This window comes from Salvelinus alpinus, chromosome 2 (genome assembly GCF_045679555.1).
Source record: "Salvelinus alpinus chromosome 2, SLU_Salpinus.1, whole genome shotgun sequence".
NCBI lineage: Eukaryota > Metazoa > Chordata > Actinopteri > Salmoniformes > Salmonidae > Salvelinus > Salvelinus alpinus.
The window spans coordinates 50,514,939-50,538,173 of NC_092087.1; the positions used below are offsets into that span (position 1 = coordinate 50,514,939).

At 43.2% G+C, this 23,235-nt stretch overlaps 2 protein-coding genes across 6 annotated transcripts in view; one reads left to right on the forward strand and one right to left on the reverse strand.

Moving 5' to 3' along the window:
• Window positions 1-174: 174 nt before the first annotated feature.
• LOC139542986 (ubiquitin carboxyl-terminal hydrolase BAP1-like) lies at window positions 175-13,103 on the reverse strand. 4 transcript variants are annotated; one of them, XM_071349039.1, is made up of 17 exons: window positions 12,875-13,101; window positions 12,511-12,540; window positions 12,345-12,399; window positions 12,050-12,182; window positions 11,735-11,854; window positions 11,581-11,642; window positions 11,180-11,322; window positions 8,114-8,192; window positions 7,847-8,024; window positions 7,493-7,640; window positions 7,063-7,235; window positions 6,734-6,864; window positions 5,997-6,466; window positions 2,277-2,509; window positions 1,880-2,001; window positions 1,726-1,798; window positions 175-1,416 (listed from the first exon to the last, which is right to left on the reverse strand). In XM_071349039.1, exons 1-17 carry the CDS (start codon window positions 12,909-12,911, stop codon window positions 1,360-1,362), a joined length of 2,244 nt encoding a protein of 747 aa, XP_071205140.1. In that variant the 5' UTR covers window positions 12,912-13,101; the 3' UTR covers window positions 175-1,359. The 4 variants fall into 4 exon arrangements, 3 of the variants coding, with proteins under 3 accessions (XP_071205140.1, XP_071205131.1, XP_071205149.1); XM_071349030.1 differs by having other exon boundaries at window positions 1,909-2,001; window positions 12,875-13,099; XM_071349048.1 differs by having other exon boundaries at window positions 1,909-2,001; window positions 7,901-8,024; window positions 12,875-13,098.
• Window positions 13,104-17,526: 4,423 nt separating this feature from the next.
• LOC139542932 (helicase ARIP4-like) overlaps window positions 17,527-23,235 on the forward strand; it is a 39,396-nt gene continuing 33,687 nt past the window's right edge. Inside the window, exon 1 of one of the 2 annotated variants that reach the window (XM_071348966.1) lies at window positions 17,527-17,796. The gene's annotated coding sequence lies outside the window, so the exon portion shown is untranslated. The remainder of the gene's footprint in view (window positions 17,797-23,235) is intronic. The other variant, XM_071348937.1, reaches the window with a different exon arrangement.

A 23,235-nucleotide genomic window follows, 5' to 3' on the forward strand; every position in this document is an offset into this window, starting at 1 on the left:
GAGTCCTATTGGCACGAAGCGTAAGTAAGGTGTTTGCGTGCCACGCCTCGGCGGGTTCGCTTTCCGCTCACAACACTATTCAAATCAGAGAGGATGGTCACGGACTAAACTCAGTCTGCTAAGAGGATGGAAGTCTCTGTGCAAGTAATGGAATAAATGCAGTCAAAGCCAAGCCCATGTGATATGTTTTTATCAAATATATGACCCAGAGCATCCACCTATGGCATGATGAGAAGTGAGTGAGGTCAATAGTGCTTTTGTGGAGTTCATTGTAGTATTCATGTGACAAGGATTTTTAAAAACCACTTCTGTTACCACTGATGCTGACAGATACATATGTACAGAAACATACAAACTGCTTACACACTCCCCCGCACGCATCTCATGCTCTCCAACATTAGAATCTACATTTAGAGATCATTTACAGACTTAAAAAAACATGAGTAGATCTCATCCATTCATTTACAGGACCTCGAAAGGGGATACAGTATATTCCAAATTGCACCTTATTCCCTATATAGTGCACTACTTTTGATCAGAGACCTAAAGATAGTGTACTAAATAGGAAATATGGTGCTATTTGTGACGCATAGTCGGGTACTGCCAAAGCATAATACAAGCAAGCAAATAGCGGTGAACCAGCCCTTCTTGACAGGAAAGAGGAGTCACATCACATGATCCGACCAACTCCAAGACTTCCCAGAAGCTTCCTGTGTCCCTCACAATCAGTTGTCACACCTTTGTGTTCATTAGGCACCAAATGGAAGAAAAACAGACTGAAACAGGGAGGAACTACCTGGAATTGCAAACAACTCATTTTCATTTGCAAAACGTTCGAAAAGTTTGCCGCCGCGTGCCTAATGAACACGACCCAGTCCACAGTGTGATGGCACAGACAGAGGTCCTTTTACATGGAAACTAGGAGTGCATCCCAAACTGCACCCAATTCCCTATATAGCGCCCAACATTTGATCAGAACCCATAAAAAGTATTACAATATGTAGGGCTCTGGTCAAAAGTAGTGCACTAGGGAATAGGGTGTCACGCAGGACACAATCTAACATACAAAATTACTCTTCTGCTTACAGTAAAGCAAACAACCTGATTAAACTAATCAACAGATGGTCCATTGGATGAAGTCAGAGACTGACACAAATACAGCAATATGAATGAGTCCTTTTCTCCCTGACGTCACAAGACAGTGTCATGAGTGCAACAAGGGTTTTTGTATTTTCTCTGCTGTAATTGGTGATCGGTGATCCCGAGCAAGCACTCCCTGGGGTCACTGGCGCTTGGCCTTGTAGGGTCGCGAGCGTTTCCTGCGGTCTGGTTTCCTCTGTTTGTGTAGACGGCCGATGCTCACTCCCTGACGACGACGCACAGAGATATTCTGCTCGACCAGACTAGCCAACATGCCTGGAGACAGAAGGAGAGCGAGAACTTGTAAAATTGGTTCCTGTAAAATTGCCTATGATCTAGTAAAATGTTATATCACATTTCCTACAGGAAATCATATAAAAACACTTGTCAGAGAGGAAGACGTGGAGAGAGTGTACCATTATGCAGACTACTCTCAGGCAGTGTGGGTCCCTGACTGGACAGTAGGGAGGTTAAATATAGAACAGGGATCAGCTAATACACAGAGAGAGAATAAGACTGGATGTGTGCATGCATGAAATTCCACCTTTAGTTCTACCAAGGGAAAGAGTTGAGAGGTGACCTTACCTTCTTGGGCCAGCATGGATATGAAAGTACAGATGAACTCGTCATAATTATGGGTCCTTCTCTGGTCATCGATCTGGTCAAAACACAGTTCAACATTTCCATTAACACCCACACAGCTTTGGATTTCTGTGACCAGCTCATTAATCCCACTTACTTAGGAACGTGATTAGAATGTATTATAACCTTGTATTTCTTCCTCTTCTCCACCTCCTCCTTCAAAAACACTTCATAGTTGGCGATGTCCGCCTCCACACATTTCAGCAGAGCGAGCAGCTCCTGCAGGAAAACAAGAGGGAGAAGAAATCAACTGGCTGACATTTGGTTATAAACAGCAAACTGTTACATACAGCAAGTCAACCTTATTAGCTATTAGACACACAATACAGTGAAAGACGATGAATTGGAAAACAAAAGGCATACAAAAACGAGTGGAAAACAGGACAATAACTCAAAAGAAAAAAAGTGAAAAAAGGATTGACGAGCCATAAAAATACAGAAATCTCCAGGGATGTTTCTAGCGAGAGAGAGAAGAAGAAAAAAAAGAGACCTACTTTAGGAGAGTATTTCTCCCCGGAGGGCTTGTTGCTTCCAACGGATTCCGTGGAGATTATCTTTTCCTTTCTGGGTTTGACGTCTTTGCGCTCCTCTTTCACCTCCGCCGATGGTCCCTCCTTACCGTCCTCCTTCACACCTTCCCCCCCTCCTGCTGGGTTGCTCCCTTGCTCTTTTACCTTCTCTGGAGTGCCTGCCTTCTCTCGCTTGGACCCCTCAGGTGGTGTATCAGCTGCACAGGCATAGAAACAACATCTATTGCGCAATAAACCCCAACAAATATTCATCATTGCACACTGTATAAAAAAACGTTTAGGAACCCCCCCCAAAAATAGAGTTTCTTATTAGACGAGTTCAGGAAGTTCCTCTCCGTTTGTCCATTTTCTTTCGTTTAGTTTGTAGCGAATATGTCCCAGCTATCAACTCGCCATCAGATTCAGTGGTGTCACCTTCCATACTTTTCTGTCTGGCTAATAGGAATGTGCATCTATCCTTACAAGACGATTTGATGGACCCCGGGTACCCACATTCCCCACGTCGAATAGCGTGAAGCCACAGGGTTCTTCTCACATTCTCCATTTCCTATGTGGGAGCATTGCAAACCGAACCGTAGGTCGGGATTTTATACCTGGTTACATTGAACAACACGGCAGCTTTTCAGCATATTTTGTTATTTCTACAGTTGAAGTCGGAAGTTTACATACACCTTAGCCAAATACATTTAAACTCAGTATTTCACAATTCCTGACATTTAATCCTAGTAAAAATTCCCTGTCTTAGGTCAGTTAAGATCACCACTTTATTTTAAGAATGTGAAATGTCAGAATAATAGTAGAGAGAAGGATTTATTTCAGCTTGTATTTCTTTCATCACATTCCCAGTGGGTCAGAAGTTTACATACATTCAATTAGTATTTGGTAGCGTTGCCTTTAAATTGTTTAACTTGGGTCAAACATTTTGGGTAGCCTTCCACAAGCTTCCCACAATAAGTTGGGTAAATTTTGGTCCATTCCAAAATGTTGCTGGTGTAACTGAGTCAGGTTTGTAAGGCCTCCTTGCTCGCACACGCTTTTTCAGTTCTGCCCACAATTTTTCTATGGGATTGAGGTCAGGGCTTTGTGATGGCCAATCCAATACCTTGACTTTGTTGTCCTTAAGCCATTTTGCCACAACTTTGGAAGTATGCTTGCGGTCATTGTCCATTTGGAAGACCCATTTGCGACCAAGCTTTAACTTCCTGACTGATGTCTTGAAATGTTGCTTCAATATATCCACATAATTTTCCTGCCTCATGATGCCATCTATTTTTTTAAGTGCACCAGTTTCTCCTGCAGCAAAGCACCCCCACAACATGATGATGCCACCCCCGTGTTTTACGGTTGGGATGGTGTTCTTCGGCTTGCAAGCCTCCCCCTATTTCCTCCAAACATAACGATGGTCATTATGGCCAAACAGTTCTATTTTTGTTGCATCAGACCAGAGGACATTTCTACAAAAAGTACGATCTTTGTCCCCATGTGCAGTTGCAAACCGTAGTCTGGCTTTTTATGGCGGTTTTGTAGTAGTGGCTTCTTCCTTGCTGAGCGGCCTTTCAGGTTATGTCGATATAGGACTCATTTTACTGTGGATATAGATACTTTTATACCGGTTTCCTCCAGCATCTTCACAAGGTCCTTTGCTGTTGTTCTGGGATTGATTTACACTTCGAGTACGTTCATCTCTAGGAGACAGAACACGTCTCCTTCCTGAGCGTTATGATGGCTGCGTGGTCCCATGGTGTTTATACTTGCATACTATTGTTTGTACAGATGAACGTGGTACCTTCAGGCGTTTGGAAATTGCTCCCAAGGATGAACCGGACTTGTGGAGGTCTACAATTTTTTGGGCTGATTTCATTTGATTTTCCCATGATGTCAAACAAAGAGGCACTGAGTTTGAAAGTAGGCCTTGAAATACATCCACAGGTACACCTCCAATTGACTCTAATTATGTCAATTAGCCTATCAGAAGCTTCTAAAGCCATAATTTTCTGGAATATTCCAAGCTGTTTAAAGGCACAGTCAACTTAGTGTATGTAAACTTCTGACCCACTGGAATTGTAATACAGTGAATTAAAACTGTTGGAAAAAATTGTGTCATGCACAAAGTAGATGTCCTAACCGACTTGCCAAAACTATAGTTTGTTAACAAGAAATGTGTGGAGTGGTTGAAAAACGAGTTTTAATGACTCCAACCTGAGAGTATGTAAACTTCAGACTTCAACTGTACATGGGCTCCGATAGGATTCATGAACGAGACGTTTTAGTGCGATTCGGTTTGATTTGAGAGCGAATCGATGGGATTCGGTTTGATCCGATTCGATGCACTAACATTTGTTGCATAAACACATTCATTTTCCATTCTAAATTCAAATCTGCTGCTGATAGAGCTCATGAGTTGGGGCTCTCTGAGCTGGATCTGTCTGAGAGGGCTGTGTGTGTGTGTGTAAATTACATATGTCTATGGTGTAGGTACTATGTAGGCACCTGAGCTATAAGGGAGACTAGGTACCACCCCACTACCAGTTTGGGGGGGGCAATGTAGCCAGTTTTGTGTCGCCCCACTTTGATTCTGAAATCATCACCCACTAATTAACTTGTCATTTTTGCAGATTAAGTGTTTGAGCTAGCAATGCATCAATATTTATTGTTTCCAAATTAGCTATTACATAGCACACTTTAGATTTCACCCCCGCAAAGGACATCCAGCCAACTTGACACAACTGTGGGAAGCATTGGAGTCAACATGGGTCAGCATCCCTGTCAAACGCTTTCGACACCTTGAAGAGTCCATGCCCCGACGAATTGAGTCTGTTCTGAGGGCAAAAGGGGGGGGTTCAACTCAATATTAGGAAGGTGTTCCTAATGTTTGGTATACTCAGTGTACACCGTTTAAAGCTAAACTACCAAAACTATTGACGATGGTGAACAAATCAAAATAAAATCTATTGCCAGCAGGGACAGCCAATGAGAGTTGTCTCTCCTGTAGCTTACTTCTATTCTGGTAAAACACAATTTAACAGTGCATAGATAACTATAACCTAGCAAATTATATAAGTTGTCACTCAATATAGCCTAATATCATGCAAGATCAGGAACAGGTTGCCTACCTCACGTTGGTCAGCGTGTGAAGCTGGGCACAGTGTGCAGTTTGACTAGGCTACCGATATGGCCTGGGGTTGTTCGGCATGCAAACTGAATTGTAGACCAATGACTGTCAACACAGTTACATGCAGTTCGACACTGAAAGATGAGAGGTATTTTCAGAAGGTAAAAATAAGGTAATATGAGCAAAACATTTTAGTCAACCGGCGATTTGTAACGTTTGAATCGATTTTCTGACTGATGCATGCCACATTTGGATCGGTTTGTGGGCCGATGCACTTGTTTCTAAAAACATTTGAAATCGGGGGCCGGTGCGTATCGGTGAATCGTTACATCCCCTACTAGTTAAGGCATTGTTCAGCTCTTGCATCTCCAGAGCTGTGTCAGTCTGGTATTAGATTAGTATAATCCAGGTATTAATAATATGGCTTTGGTAATTAGGTTTGAAGGTAAGCAGCTGCTCTTTGATAATTAATTTATGATGATAATCTTAAATCCGAGTGCCCATGTTCACTTCCCCACATGTCCAGTATCTTACTCTCCCTATCTTGCACACACACACACACACATCCTCACCGGGTGGCGGTACAGCATATATAACACCATCCTCCTGTAGGTGCAGCAGGGCGGTGCTGACAGAGGGCCCCAGCTCTCTAACAGCCCGGTTGTGCCTGGCGTCCAGCCTCAGCAGACCCTCATCCTCCCCGAACAGCACCCGGGACAGGTGGGACGCCACGGGGCTGGATGGCCGTGTGGCCGCCTGGGAGCGAGCCGGGGAGCGCAGTGGCGAGTTGAAGGCGCTGCCCATCTCCGAGGCGGTGTCGGTGCTCTCGTTGCTTGGCGTGGGCGAAGGCTGCGAGGTGGCGGTGATCACGATGCCCCCCGTGCGGCCCTCGGTGCGGACCGAGAGGGGCGTGGCCAGAGCATCCTTCCTCTGGACTTCCTTCTTGAGTTTCTCGGCCAGGACACTCAGCGCCAGCTTGGTCTCCACGCCACCGCCGCCTACACGGCCCGTACGTGAACGCAGGCCCGCCTTCCGCCTGAACCTAAACACACCAACACACACATGAACATACGCGAACATTCAAGTTACAGAGGGGAACATTTTGGACTCAAGGAAAAATGTGGTATAACCCTTTTTAGTCTGAATAACACCATCACCTAAGGCCTTTACCACAGTCTTAATGGAAACACTATGCGACACGGAGCTGACCATAGAAATAGAATGGAAATAGAATAGAAAGAGTGACCATAGAACTAGAATAGAAAGAGTGACCATGGAACTAGAATAACTCTAGTTGTGTGGAGCTGACCTGGTGGGTGTGCCTGCTGCTGTGCCAGTTTCTTCCTCCTCATCGTCATCGTCAGAGAAGGGGGGCTGGTTTGCGCCAGGCACCCGGGGACGACCTACCCCAGTCACCCCTGCCGCAAGGTCCTCTTCCTCCTGTCAATCACAGAATAACCAATCATCTACCCTGTCACGGCAAACATATAGTATTGGTCCATGGGGCCGAATCCTAACTTGAGATGTGTGTACGCAAGTCAAGCCTGTCGTGACAATCCATCACACATTGATGTTAATGAGACTTGAGTGTGGAAATTTGAGTTGTGTCACATCTTAACCCATCCCCCTCCTGCTGACCTGCATGGGGGACTTGGCGTAGTTGTGGTTGTCCAGGAAGGCGGGCAGGCGCGGGACGATTAGGGTGGGGCTGTTGACAGGCTGCGTGGCTCCCCCTCCCCCCGCTGGGGCGGTTGGTTTCCCCATGGCCTTCCCCTTGCCTGAGGGGCTGGGTGTCGACTGGGACTGGGCTGCTGCAGCGTCCGCAGAACAGGGGGAGAGACAGTCATGAACTCAGGGACATCAGTGGAACTGTTGCAGCACATCATACCCTGAGACATTCCCTTCATGGTGCACTACTTTTGACCAGCGCCCATATGGCTATGGTCAAAAATAGTGCACTACATAGGGAATAGGGTGCCATTTGGGAGACAACGACGGACTCCCAGAAACCCTTTCTCATGTCTATAAAGAGAATCTACATTGGGGAGGTTGAAGGTGAATGTAATACCTGTGGGAGGAGTCTGCTCGGCCCCCTGTGATGTAACAGGTTGAGGCTCTGCCTCTTCTTTTTTGATAGCAGGGGGCGTGTCCTCTGAGGGGGAGGAGTCCTGCTGCTTTCTGTCCTGGACGAGCTCTGGCTGGGTGACCCGGATCAGCTGGAGAACAGGTGACATTCATGTCAAGTCAATCGGACACACGTGGTCTATTGGTCTGGGTGCATTCGTTTTAGCTCTCCAGGGGCACTGGCTGGGTAGAGTTGGCACATTTTATACCATTCTATTGATCCTAAAGTCAAATCTCTGCTTAACCAGGACAAAGGGCAAGCTAAAAGGAACACACCTGATGAGATACACACACCCACCCACACTTTCTCACTGGGGTGTATCAATTGGCTCCTCTGTGTGGGTTTCCTGACCTGCTGTAATCCCTCCAGAACCATCTGTCTGTTCCTCTTGAGGATCTCTAGTTTGGACTCATACTTCACCCTGCGGTCAGGAACCACTGCCATCAGGTTGAAGCGGATATCATGGTATGGCTCTCTGAGAGGTGAGAGAAAGTGTGTGAGTGTGTGTGTGCGCGTAATATCTCATTCAGTGTTACTGAGGCAAGAGATAGGCCTCAGGCTCACCCAGCTGTGGCCAAGCCAATCCTCTCCATGATGACCCGTCGAGCCTTATCCGTCCACTCCTCCTCCTCTCCCCATGGCCCTGAGAGAGATTGGCAGAGGAAGAAATGTTTAGAATTGACTTCCCCCCTCCCCACGCTACTTTCATCTCGAGCCCACGTGGTCACCCTATGGGCCCTGGACAAGAGGAGTGGACTACATAGGGAATAGAGTGCCATTTGAAAATGAGCCACTGTAGTCTCACAGTATTTCGTCAAGGGTTGTATTGCCACACAGTAGATGACAGAAGTCATAGTCATGTGCGTTACATGACATTACAGCGCTATGAAGACACTAGGCCAGGGGTTCTTAAAATGTATCAGCCTGGGACCCAAATTAGAAATTCTGTGTTTTCCTGGGACCCAAGCTTATGAAAACATGGACCTATGCATAATAATTGGTACATTTCATTTTCCTGATGCCTAAAACAAAATAGGCAAAAACAAATAATTTAATGAAATACCCATATACAGTTGAAGTCAGAAGTGTACATATACTTAGGTTGGAGTCATTAGTCAGAAGTTTACATGCACTAAGTTGACTGTGCCTTTTAACAGCTTGGAAAATTCCAGAAAATGATGTCATGGCTTTAGAAGCTTCTGATAGGCTAATTGACATAATTTGAGTCAATTGGAGGTGTACCTGTGGATGTATTTCAAGGCCGACCTTCAAACTCAATGCCTCTTTGCTTGACATCATGGGAAAATCAAAAGAAATCAGCCAAGACTTCAGAAAAACAGTTGTAGACCTCCACAAGTCTGGTTCATCCTTGGGAGCAATTCCCAAACGCCTGAAGGTACCAAGTTATTCTGTACAAACAATAGTACGCAAGTATATCGACATAACCTGAAAGGCCGCTCATCAAGGAATAAGCCACTGCTCCAAAACCGCCATAAAAAAGCCAGACTACGGTTTTTGGAGAAATGTCCTCTTGTCTGATGAAACAAAAATATAACTGTTTGGCCATAATGACCATCATTATGTTTGGAGGAAAAAGGGAGAAGCTTGCAAGCTGAAGAACACCATTCCAATCTTGAAGCACAGGGGTGGCAGCATCATGTTGTGGGGATGCTTTGCTGCAGGAGGGACTGGTGCACTTCACAAAATAGATGGCATCATAAGGGAGGAAACTGATGTGGATATATTGAAGCAACATCTCAAGACATCAGTCAGGAAGTTAAAGCTTGGTCGCAAATGGGTCTTCCAAATGGACAATGACTCCAAACATACTTCCAAAGTTGTGGCAAAATGGCTTAAAGACAACAAAGTCAAGGTATTGGAGTGGTCATCACAAAGACCTGACCTCAATCCTATAGAAAATCTGAAAAAGTGTGTGCGAGCAAGGTGGTCTACCTGTCAGGAGGAATGGGTCAAAATTCACCCAACTTATTGTGGGAAGCTTGTGGAAGGCTACCGGAAACATTTGACCCAAGTTAAACAATTTAAAGGCAATGCTACCAAATACTAATTCAGTGTATGTACACTTCAGACCCACTGGGAATGTGATGAAAGAAATAAAAGCTGAAATCTCTCTACTATTATTCTGACATTTCACATTCTTAAAATAAAGTGGTGATCCTAACTGACCTAAGACAGGGAATTTTTACCAGGATTAAATGTCAGAAATTGTGAAAAACTGAGTTTAAATGTATTTGTCTAAGGTGTATGTAAACTTCCGACTTCAACTGTAAATAGCAATTCATGTTTCATTTAGCAATTCAATTCATTTTCCACCTTTAAAAACACTCCTACATATAGGTCCAGGTTGGAACTGTTGCTGTTTAAATTCAACAACAAATATTCTGACTGGAATAAACTGATTGATCACCTCACACAGTAGACCAGAAAACAAACATACAAAACACACAGAGGTGCATGGCTGGTTGAAGTTTTCAACAAGATGGTCTATTCTGGGCTCCGTTTTTGACAGTGCAACTCGGAGGTCATGCTCAGCATTGAGTCCGTTTCTGTACTTGTTTTTTTAAAGATGCCAGAGTTGAGAACCCTGCCAAACTGGATCAAAACATCTACTGCTTTCTCAGTCAGGCAGAAGACAGATTCCTGCTGTAGATGAGCAACCCAGAACTGTGCGTGTTTGCCTCAAAAAGCATCTTGCTTTAAATCAGTAATTTCCAGAATCAAAATGATTACTTGTATTTTAACACAACAGTTTCAACTTAACTTGCTTTCAACAATAATTTCTACAGTAAGATGTACAGTCGTCCTGATCATTTTCCATCTTCATCTGTACTGCTACTTAGGGTTGCAGTAGCTGGCTAGCTTGTTTTGGCTAACGTTAGCTAGCTAGCTATTAGCTGTGTCCAAGGGGATTGTTTGAAAGAGAAACTCACATCTACTACTATGAGATAGTACTCCCTTATTTCTGCTGATCATCACCTGTTATAAAATGACAACAATGCCTTCCTAGCTGACTTACTTTTCCACTGTCGAAGCACTGTTTCCTGAAGCATTCTGCCCTGTTCTGAAAGAACTCCCTGGGCTCCTCGTTATTTCTCAAAGTTTGTATGAAACCAAGAGAGAGAAACTCATCACTGTATTTGCATTTCATGACAATTGTGCTCAGTCAAAAACTTGTGGCTAGCTTGAGTCCATTTGATGACAGCGGTGAGTGATGGCGAGTGGGAATGACAAGTCAGTGGCTGACAGCGCCTCATCTACTGCTGAATGACAGCAGCGTGATCTTCAATAAAACTGCAGAAAAAAGATTGGGTAAACTGCAAAGCACACAGGCATCTCCCTCCCACTCGCGCAGCTGCCAAACTGAGCAGAGACACTGCTGCTCAGCTGAGAGCGCACTGAGCAGAGACCGCAGTTGCACTTAACCAAATCAATTCCAGTAATTACATGAAATAATTATACATTTACTCAGGACAAATCGCGAGCCGCAATTAACAGGTCCGCAACCCACTTTGGGTCGTGACCCATACTTTAAGGCTGCGCTAGGCTGTCTCAACGTGAGTGAGCAGTACTACGCTGCTTCCCTTAGTCCATCACAGCGTGCAGTCTCACCGTGGTCAATGGGGTATGCCTTGAGGCCGTCTAACTCAAACAGTCGGTCTTTGATGGGCACGTAGCTGACAAAGTGGAACGCTTCCATGGTCCGCACGGCACTAATCCCATTCTGCTTCTCCGGCAGGTGCCTGGGCTCCGGTCTCCATGGAAACAAGAGAAGGAAGAATCAATCATGGGTGGCAGTCACACAACCCCACACAAATCAGGGTTGTATTCATTAGTGCACAACGTAGAAAATGGTTTGCAACAACAAATGAAAACAACTGTTTCTAATTGGACAATTTCAGGTAGGTACCTCTCCGTTTCAGCCTGTTTTTTTTATGTGCCTACTGAATAAAACCTAGTTGTAGGAAGGGGCATACTCAATAGGGAGGTACAAACGCAGCAGCACCTCCTACCTGGCATGGCTGTTATGTGCTTTGGCCAGCTCTGGGGCATTTCCAATGGCGTAGCCTTTACTCTGAAAGAACACGAAAGAATGCAATGTAAAATTTGATTATAATCATAACACCACAGCAGAAATTGGAGAGAGGTAGGTGTGTGTGTCCTCACCTCTGGACCGAAGCCTTTAGTGAAGGTCTTCATGCGGCTGAGGGTAGTGCCCAACTCAACCCCACTACAGTTCAGGAGCACGCTCAGAAGTGCATGGGTGGCACAGGAGTTGGGGATCAGCTGGGCACAGAAAAAAATAACCGTGTAAAGGAACTCAATGACAGAAAGAAAATAAAAACAATGCCTTCCTCTGACACAGTAGGAAATTATGGAATGCACCACATTCTGACAACAATATAGCCTCCATGCTTGCAAATCACTATTACTGCAAACTGACTGGCCTGAATCTTATAGTCAAGGATTAAACAGACTCACCTGGTGGGCAAAGAACATGTCATTAACAATGTCATCATCAATGACAGCGGTCTCATCCATCAAGGTGGAGACTTTCCTCCTAGACCTTCGCTCCTCAATCCACTTGAACAGGAAGATGAAGCCATAGACAGGACTGGGTGGGGGGGGACAAGAGTCAAGGACATCAGAAAGCTGTCCACATATTTGGGTTTATACACAAGTAGGCCTAGGCTATATATACAGTGGGCTGTATATATAATGAGGTTTTCAGAGAGTTTGACACAGTGACAGTAGCTTGATGACCATTGCTCCATACCTTGGACACTTGCTTTGTAGGTCGTATATCTCCTCCACCTGAACCCCCTTCACGCCTACATTACAAACACACATGCAAAATACACAAAGGGATACTCAAACTATGTGGTGCTCACACTTATCCAGTACAAGTTTACTTTATCAACCAACCTGTCAAATCAACTCACCAAAATCCTCCACCAAGAGCGTGAATAGCCCTGCACAGATCATAAGAAAACACGTTAATTGAAAATGTAACAATGGCTTCGATCATACAAACAGAAACATTGTAGGTAAGTCCTCCTGCTGGTGCAACTAATGAACAATGTAACGTTATAGTACTAACTAGTGTGGAATTGATATATTACAAGCTACAGTAGCTAGCTGACTCATAGCCCTGCGTATAAATCTATATAACGTAATTTGCTATTAAACGTATTGTGTTTACTGGCAGTAAAACATAGAGACGATCAAACAATCTGATTGTAGATTAGATTATATCTGACAAAGAATTGTTCGCTAACGTTAGCAGCTAACGCATTAGCTTCTTACCCGGGTCACTCTCGAGTTCCAGCCACCCTTTGTTCATTTTTGTATGTAATTACAGTCCATCGACATTTGGCTAAGTACTGAGCCAGTCCATATTCACATAACCACTACAAAAGTTTTACCCAATTAGCTAACGGAACGAAGACATATTAATTTCTAACACAAAAGAACGACAGCTTGGACGCTTTAATTGGACGTCATTTATGTGCGACTTCGATATGGTCGTATTCAAGACTACTATTCTTCTTCTTCGATTAAGTTTAACGGCGGTTGGCATCCAATAAATGTTGCATTACCGCCACCTACTAGACTGGAGTATAACTCCCTTATACCTAGCATATAATTTTTTTTTTTTTTTTTTGAATACAACAAATACCCTACCATCTAACAGTAGACTCACCCAAAAATAATAATAAATACCATATTCCAGTATTTAAATATATTTAGTCCTACTTCAGGCCAACAGTCTGAAAGGATGGGACACCACCCCTTAACACACCCTGTAACTCTTCTGATGTCAAATCAAATTGTATTGGTCACATACACATGTTTAGCAGATGTTATTGCGGGTGTAGCGAAATTATTTTCAGTAAGATTGGATTTTTGGATAGTCTAGCACAAATTCCTCTCTGCAGCTGCCACCACAACCTCTATTTTCTGCGACTTATGTTCCATCCTGCTGTACAGTTGATAACCATCACTATAAATGGCAAAAATCCAATCTTACTGAAACATAGATCACTTGTTGGTTTTATCCCTCTGTACTGGTACAGGTCTACTACTCACACCACTCCTCTCAGGATCCCTTCCCCTTCATTATTATTATTTATTTTTTAACTAGGCAAGTCAGTTAAGAACAAATTCTTATTTACAATGACGGCCTACCAAAAGGCAAATGGCCTCCTGCGGGGACGGGGGCTGGGATTAAAAATAGAAATATAGGACAAAACACACATCACGGCGAGACAACACAACACTACTTAAAGAGAGACCTAAGACAACAACATAGCAAGGCAGCAACACATGACAAAATAGCATGGTAGCAACACAACATAACAACAACGTGGTAGCAACACAACATAGTAGCAGCACAAATTATGGTACAAACATTTTTGGGCACAGACAACAGCACAAGGGCAAGAAGGTAGAGACAACAATGCATCACACAAAGCAGCTACAACTGTTTTCTAAGAGTGTCAATGATTGAGTCTTTGAATGAAGGGATTGAGATAAAACTGTCCAGTTTGAGTGTTTCTTGCAGCTCGTTCCAGTTTCTAGCTGCAGCGAACTGAAAGAGGAGCGACCCAGGGATGTGTGTGCATTGGGGACCTTTAACAGAATGTGACTGGCAGAACGAGTGTTGTATGTGGAGGATGAAGGCTGCAGTTGATATCTCAGAAAGGGGGGAGTGAGTCTTGCGACAGCTATACAGAGATGACCAGTTTACAGAGGAGTATGGAGTGCAGTGATGTGTCCTATAAGGAGCATTGGTGTCAAATCTGTTGGCAGAATGGTAAAGAACATCTACCCGCTCGAGAGCACCCTTACCTGCCGATCTATAAATTATCTCTCTGTAATCTAGCATGGGTAGGATGGTCATCTGAATCAGGGTTAGTTTGGCAGCTGGGGTGAAAGAGGAGCTTACCATAGAGGAAACCAAGTCTAGATTTAACTTTAGCCTGCAGCGTTGATATGTGCTGAGAAAAGGACAGTGTACCGTCTAGCCATACTCCCAAGTACTTGTATGAGGTGAATACCTCAAGCTCTAAACCCTCAGAGGTAGTAATCACACCTGTTGGGAGAGGGGCATTCTTCTTACCAAACCACATGACCTTTGTTTTGGAGGTCAAGGGTAGAGAAAGCTTGTTGGACACTAATAAAGCTTTGTTGAAGAGCATTTAACACAAAATCCAGGGAGGGGTCTGCTGAGTATAAGACTGTATCATATGCATATAAATGGCTGAGAGAGCTTCCTACTGCCTGGGCAATGTTGTTGATGTAAATTAAGAAGAGTGTAGGGCCTAGGATCGAGCCTTAGGGTACTCCCTTGGTGACAGGCAGTGGCTGATACAGAAGATTTTAAGACTTTATACACTGCACTCTTTGAGAGAGGTAGTTAGCAAACCAGGCCAAAGACCCCTCAGACACCAATACTCCTTAGCTGGCTCACAATAATTAAATGGTTTACTGTATAAAAAGCTTTGGCCAAGTTAATAAAAATAGCAGAACAACATTGCTTAGAATCAAGGGCAATGGTGACATCATTGAGGACCTTTAAGGTTGCAGTGACACATCCATAACCTAAGCGGAAACCAGATTGCATACCCAAGACATCAAGAAAGCCAGTCTGTTGATTATTGACAAGTTTTTCCAACACTTTTGATAAACAGGGCAAAATAGAAATGGGATCAGATTGATCTCCCCCTTTAAATAAAGTACAAACTGTGGCTGCCTTCCAAGAAATGGGAACGTTCCCAGAAAGAAGAGACGGGTTAAAAAGGTTGGAGATAGGCTTGGCGATGATAGCGGCAGCAACCTTAAAGAAGAAAGAGTCTGACCTTTTTGGGTCAAGTTTAAGGAGCTCCTTTAGCTCCTCAGACTCAGAGACTGCCTGCAGGGAGAAACTTTGTAGCGAGGCAGGGGAAAAATACGGAAAAGCATCAGGGATAGTCGCATTAGAAGGGGTGGGAGATGAGGAAATGTTGAACTGGCAAGGAGGCATGACTCAGTCAAATAGGAATCCTGACTTAATGAAGTGGTGATTAAAGTGCTCAGCCATGTGCTTCTTGTCAGTAACAACCACATCATCAAGGGTTTGTTCTCCAGGTCTTTAACCGTTTTCCAGAACTTCTTGGGGTTAGACCCACAGAGAGAGAACTGCTCCTTAAAGTAACTAACTTTGGCCTTCCGGATAGCCTGAGTGCACTTATTATTAATTTGCCTGAACGAGAGCCAGTCAGCCTGAGTATGTGTGTGCCGAGCGTTTCGCCAAATGCAATTCTTGAGGTGGAGTAACGCCGCAAGATCACTGTCGAACCAGGGGCTGAACCTGTTTTTAATTCTCATTTTCTTTATGGGGGCCTGTTTGTAAACAATACCACTGAAAATATCAAAAAAGAAGGTCCAAGCATCTTCGACAGAGAGAATCAAGTTGATTCTATACCATTTTACAGAGGCCAGTTCATGAAGGAAGGCTTGCTCATTAAATTTTTTTAGCAAGCGTCTATGACAAATCAGGACAACCGTGATCACTAAGGTCATTACAGAAAACACCAGACTACCAATGATTATTTGTGAGGATAACATCAAGGAGAGTAGCCTTTTCTGAGTGTTTGGAGTCATACCTTGTGGGATTGATAATAATCTGAGAAAGATTTAGGGAGTCCCATTGCTTTAGGACTTTGTCAGGTGGTTTAAGCATGTCCCAGTTTAGGTCACCTAGCAGGACAAATTCAGGCTTAGTGTAAGGGGCCAGGACCCATCTTACTCTACTTTCTTCACTGCCTCAGTATATGACAACTTCTGCACTACTCTAACTCTGGAAACCTCAACCTGCCTCTCTCGCACCCCTGGGCACCCCCACAATTAACACAAACCACTACTTTCTCCAATTCTACACATTCATTTGTCTCATGCCCTTCTGCACACTTCTCACACATAGGAACCTCCCTCCTACACACTACTGCCACATGCCCATACGCTTGACACCTGTAACAACGTAATGTAGTCGGCATAAAAGCTCATACAGGATAACTTATATATTCTTACATCACTTTGTCGGGCAAAGACTCAACATCAAAACTCAAAAGAACAGACAATGACTCTTCTGTTTCTCCACTCACGTCACCCTGTCTGCGTTGCACCAAACGATGAGCATCACAACCCCGGGAATCTTCCCCTTCAGTTGGTTAGCTTTCACATTTACCGCAACCCCAGTAATCACTTCTTTGAATGGCATCCTTTTCTTGAGCAAAACAGTTCACATATCTTGGCCCCATTCGTTTAACTCCTGCTCCCTCTGACCAGCAGAAACACATACAATTATCACAATACCACTTCTGGTTACCCTCACCGTTTCCACAACTCTGAAACAGCACAGCACCCACCATGAAACGTCAAATGGATCAGCCAAAATTCAAGGGTCCACTTTTTCCAAAAACTTCACTCCTACGATCACAAACTCATCTTTATCCTGACCCTGGGTGCAAGCCCTGGGCTCCAAGAACTTCACCACACCTACCACCTCCGATACATCGCCCTCATTCACTTATATTTCAACTCTCTCTGCGTACACTTTCTACCATTCTTCTTTAACAAACCATCTCTTTTTTTAACCAACTCAAGCTCACCCTCTTCCTCACTCTCTCTCTCTCTTAGACCTCCTCTGCCTCTCTTTTTCCCTCCATTCCTCCTCCGTATTCCAAGTATAACGCTCCTTATGAGAACACTGCACCGGCTGACACAATCTTCTTACAATCAGCACGAACCCCTCAGGATGTATCGTTCAACAGTGCATCCCACTTGTCACCGCACAGCTCCGTATCAACCTCAAGACTACACCAGCAGATGGCGCAATAACATACTTTGTCGTGATGTGCATTAATAGAACAATTACATGCTCTAATTTCTATGCTATTAACTTTATGATTTAGTGTTGGCGAGTATAGCATAAACTAAAATCAAATATGATTTTTTGGACCTTTCCTGATAGCAGTTTTTGGCTTCTTTTAAACAGTTTTTGTCATTCGAGTGTGCCTTCGGGAACCGACTTCTAGCGAGTTGTTTTTCCATCTGTGCAGGGGAACCGTGTTACTGTTACCCTTGAAGAAACAGTGAGGGGGAAATAAAAAAAAATACAGTTTGTAAAAAATAATGTATTAATCATAAGCATATCATCAATTCGATTTCCTACGGGAATGCAAAATGTAAGTACATAGTTTGACAACTTTTTGATTCGAACTTCATTTTAGTTTTAGGTTAACAATGTTACATAAGGGGATTTCTTGATTAGCCATCCTCTGGACAATAGACGTTGGCTGAAAACAGCGGCGAATGTATGGTAACATGACGCTAGCTCACTAACAACAAGCTAGCTAGCTGCTCAAACACGCACGAGTTAGCTAACGTTAGCAGGCTGTATTTGGTACGACTCGTTTGTTCATTTTTATGCAACTCGTTGAACGTCAGCTAGCTAAACTGCTGTTAGCTAACTAATTGTGACAAATTAGCTAAGATAGCTAGCGTAAAATACATTATCTTGGATTGTGATCTGTTTATAGCCAGACATGTAGCTAGCAACAGCATCTCTTAGCAATATTTCATCTCAGATGTGCGTTTTAATAAGCCAACATCTCGATATCCGGCTAGTTAGCGTGCTAATAACATTAGCTATTATGTTGATTTTCGCGAGTTAATAATGACATATCTGACGATGGGCACAAGGTAGAAAACAACAAGTAACTTTAAGCCAGCTAGGTATTTGCTAATGATGCGCCCCTATTCTAGCTAGTTAGCTACCTGTTTATGGTTGCACGTGATGGCTACATACAGAAGCTAGAGTTGGTTATTATCTCTTGCATTTAGCATTTTATGTAACACACTGCGCTATAATTGCTCAATTGTGTGTGTGTGTGACAGAGAGGGATTGACAGTCAGCGGTTAATGTTGGCATCCATATTATATTGATTAGCAGGAATATTGCCATTGTTGTTTGGAAACAAAATCTCAGTCAGATATATTCCTGAACTCTCTTTTCCATGTCACATTTTTGGTATTGCACCACAATAACATCTTTTTTTTCTTCTCCGAAATTCAAGTAACACACAAGTATCACGCCAAGGTGCAACAATATCTTTATGTCCTATGATTTAACATTTGACACATTGAAATGTCAACAGAATGTAAAAATATACAGGGGTTGATATTGATTTGCCCTTGGGAGTTTTGATATGCAGGTGAGAAGAGGTATATCATCCACATGCTGCTCAGTGTAGTGGTCATATTTGATGCTGGACATACATGTGGGTCGTTCCATGTCATTTCAGCAAGCTATGACACCCACCATCTCAGATTGTTCTGAAATCGTTCGAACTTTCGAACTTCAACAGATAAGATTAGCATTCCTGCAACATTATTTTGTTGAAATATTTTGATCTCTGAGAAATTAAGCTAATTGATTGCACCCAAATTGACCATTTTAAATGAATAGGATTCATATAATATATATAATACCTAACATCTGATTTGGAGAGAACTTTTTTTCTAACAGTGAATAAGACGAGGAATCCAATGAAATGGTCAAACGCCACCCACAGACCCCCCCACGACAATCACAACCCAACATCAGTATCAGTTCTCAATATCTGATAAGTATTACAGGCTGACTAGGCCTCTCGCGTCGCAAAATAGAAATCTAAATTATTCAATTATTGCACCCACACTGCTCACGCACGCCAACGAGCATCTGCGTTGCCAAGGGCTAAAATAGAAGTCAGTTCTATTTCTGATGCAGATCGCGCTGCAAGTCCTGCCTCTTCCATCTCCTCGTTGGTTTATAGAAGCAGGTACCCACGTGCCATCTCCTCATTTGTTATACCCACGTGGGTGACTGAAAGACGAACGAGGTCGGTGGCGGTAATGCACCTAATTTATGAAAGTTGCCAATCGCAATATAAAGTCAAGAGAAGAAAAAGCCTAGGAGGAGGAGAGATGACTAGAAACGATTCGGTTGACCGTTTTATGTGTGGATTAATTGTCGGAGTAGAGGACCTTGTACATTTCGGGTAAAATAACAACTCAATGTTTATATCCCAGGACAAGTTAGCTAGCTAAATCGGACAAATTAGCTAGCAAGTGCAAGCTAGCTAACTAAATTGCCATTAAGGTTTTATGCTTTTCGACCTGTCCCCAAATTAATGTAATTGGTTCAGAGTTTGTTTTGATATTTTAACCTGCGTGTCGTGATCGCGTTTGGTGTGGGGGAACAAAATACATTTATGCACAATGGCACACGCGCACAGCCGGTTTGGGTTCCGTGTTATGGAGCTGCGGCTCAGATTATTGTTTCTTCATCCTATGTAATGTATTCTCATTGACTTTTGTGCCCCCCCCCCACCCCCCGTTCAGAGAAATTAATAATTGAAGTTGTTAGGTTTATGTCCCATCCTATATCTTGATATTACCAGGTTCTGACCACTAAATGGTCTCTGTTTATCATATATGCATAGTCACTTTAACTATACATTCATGTACATACTACCTCAATTGGGCCGACCAACCAGTGCTCCCGCACATTGGCTAACCGGGCTATCTGCATTGTGTCCCACCCACCACCCGCCAACCCCTCTTTTACGCTTCTGCTACTCACTGTTTATCATATATGCATAGTCACTTTAACCATATCTACATGTACATACTACCTCAATCAGCCTGACTAACCGGTGTCTGTATGTCGCCTCGCTACTTTTATAGCCTCGCTACTGTATATAGCCTGTCTTTTTACTGTTGTTTTATTTATTTACCTTCCTATTGTTCACCTAATACCTTTTTTGCACTATTGGTTAGAGCCTGTTGGTTACCATTTCACTGTAAGATCTACACCTGTTGTATTCAGCACAAAATATTCCTACCAAGGCGCACTGAAGATGATAAAACAGTCCACATTTAATTTTCCTCTGCAAACAATACAACTAATGAATAGAAAAATCAAACTACCCCATAGTAGATATTTGTCTATTTACATAGTTGATTCAAGATTTCCATTCCTACTTTATTTATTTAAAAACGTCTAAATAGGCCCAGAGTTAACAGCGGCAACCTTGGGGTAAACCGACACCCAACCTTAAATTGTGATGACACAGACTACATTTTTAGTTGAACAAGAGTAGTGGCAACCAGGGAAAGTGTTGGAGGGGAAAATGGTGACATGAAGTAGGTTCTGTGACAAGTACAGACGGGGCATATTACCCCCAAGTTACCCTAACAGATAGGCCTACATATAGTCACTGTATTTAAGTTTTTTTGGGACATACAATTCAACAGTGGTAGCTAGTTAAAGTACCTAATTTGGGATCTATCTAATGATTAGCCCAATAGGGTAAATGCAGATAGGCTGAAGCATGGGGTTGCCTACTGTATTTATTTATAGCCACTATGCTGCATCAGTTGGGCCTCGGGTGATTATGCTTATTGCTAATAGCATACCTGGTAATATAGGCTATATGCATGGACCAATATGTACAATTAATTTTAGCAATATATTATTGGACTCATTTCTGTAGGTGGAAGTTATATTTGAAAAGGTGTCAGCATAATTTTATTTTAATTCAATTTGGAGTAGTAAGTCACCAGAACTCAGCCTCCCGTGACCTTTTCCCCCCACTGCTACACATTTTCCCAAAGGAAATACTGGGACACGGTCTGACGGAAACCCATGCTTTGGTTTTGTTTACCTGGCTAACGTTTCAGCATTTATGGTACAAATCCACATAGGTACCATTGGGAACTTGTTTCTCTTCCCAATATTAAAGATAAAACTTGGCTGGGGGAAAAATGACAATAAAAAATATTTTACAGTTCCATTTGAGGACAAAAACACTGAATGCTGCGCCACACAGGTTACAAAAATGCTTGGAAGACATCTTCGATGTACCGATCCCATGACACTGGGTTTATGAACTGATATACAAAACAACTATTGATAAAAAAAATATTTTTCAATTAAAATGATTATACAAAATTCTTGCTACCAACGACATGTTATATATATCTCTACATACATACATGCATACATACATACAGTGCATTCGGAAAGTATACAGACACCTTGACTTTATCACATTTCGTTACATTGCAGCCTTATTCTAGAATGGATTAAATTGTTTTTTTCCCCTCATCAAGCTACACACTACCCCATAATGACAAAGCAAAAACAGGTTTTTAGACATTTTAGCAAATGTATAAAATCAAACTAAAATATTACATTTACATAAGTATTCAGACCCTTCTCAGTACATTGTTGAAGCACCTTTGGCAGCGATTACAGCATCGAGTCTTCTTGAGTATGACGCTACAAGCTTGGCACACCTGTATTTGGGGAGTTTCTCCCATTCTTCTCTGCAGATCCTCTCAAGCTCTGTCAGGTTGGATGGGGAGTGTCGCTGCACAGCTATTTTCAGGTCTCTCCAGAGATGTTAGATCGGGTTCAAGTCTGCGCTCTGGCTGGGCCACTCAAGGACATTCAGAGACTTGTCCCAAAGACACTCTTGCGTTGTCTTGGCTGTGTGCTTAAGGTTGTTGTTCTGTTGGAAGGTGAATCTTCACCCCAGTCTGAGGTCCTGAGCGCTCTGGAGCAGGTTTTCATAAAGAATCACTCTGTACATGGCTCCGTTCATCTTTCACTCAATCCTGACTAGTCTCCCAGTCCCTGCTCTTGAAAAACCTCCCCACAGCATGATGCAGCCACCACCATGCTTCACTGTAGGGATGGTGCCAGGTTTCCTCCAGACGTGACGCTTGGCATTCAGGCCAAAGAGTTCAATCTTGGTTTCATCATACCAGAGAATCTTGTTTCTCATGGTTTGAGTCCTTTATGTGCCTTTTGGCAAACTCCAAGCGGGCTGTCATGTACCTTTTTTCTGATGAGTGGCTTCAGTCTGGCCACTACCATAAAGGCCTGATTGGTGGAGTGCTGCAGAGATAGTTGTCTGGAGCTCTGTCAGTGACCATCGGATTCTTGGTCACCTCCCTTCTTGCTCAGTTTGTCAGAACGAAACGGTTCCGTATTTCACTGAAAGAATAAACGTTTTGTTTTCGAGATGATAGTTTCCGGATTCGACCATATTAATGACCTTAGGCTCGTATTTCTGTGTGTTATTATGTTATATTTAAGTCTATGATTTGATAGAGCAGTCTGACTGAGCGATGGTAGGCACCAGCAGGCTCGTAAGCATTCATTCAAACAGCACTTTCATGCGTTTTGCCAGCAGCTCTTCGCAATGCTTCAAGCATTGAGCTGTTTATGACTTCAAGCCTATCAACTCCCGAGATTAGGCTGGTGTCGGAAGTTTAGAGAGAATGTTTCTTCACCATTGGGTACGACATCCCTTCTCCTAAAAGTGTGCACTTGCACACATCTCCCCCTTAGATTGAAAAGCATAGGATCGGTGTAAGTTATGGCAGAAGGGAGTTTCTACAATTTGTTAAAATCTTGACGTGCCCACTTGGGAGAATGCCTCTGTCTGCCAGTGTGGGAGGCGTGGGGTTTGTGACACTCAGACCTGACAGTCGTTGCATAACCATCTTAAGGAACAGTGTACAGGCCTTTGTATGTAAGGTGAGAGAAAACGGGAGCGACGACTATAGTC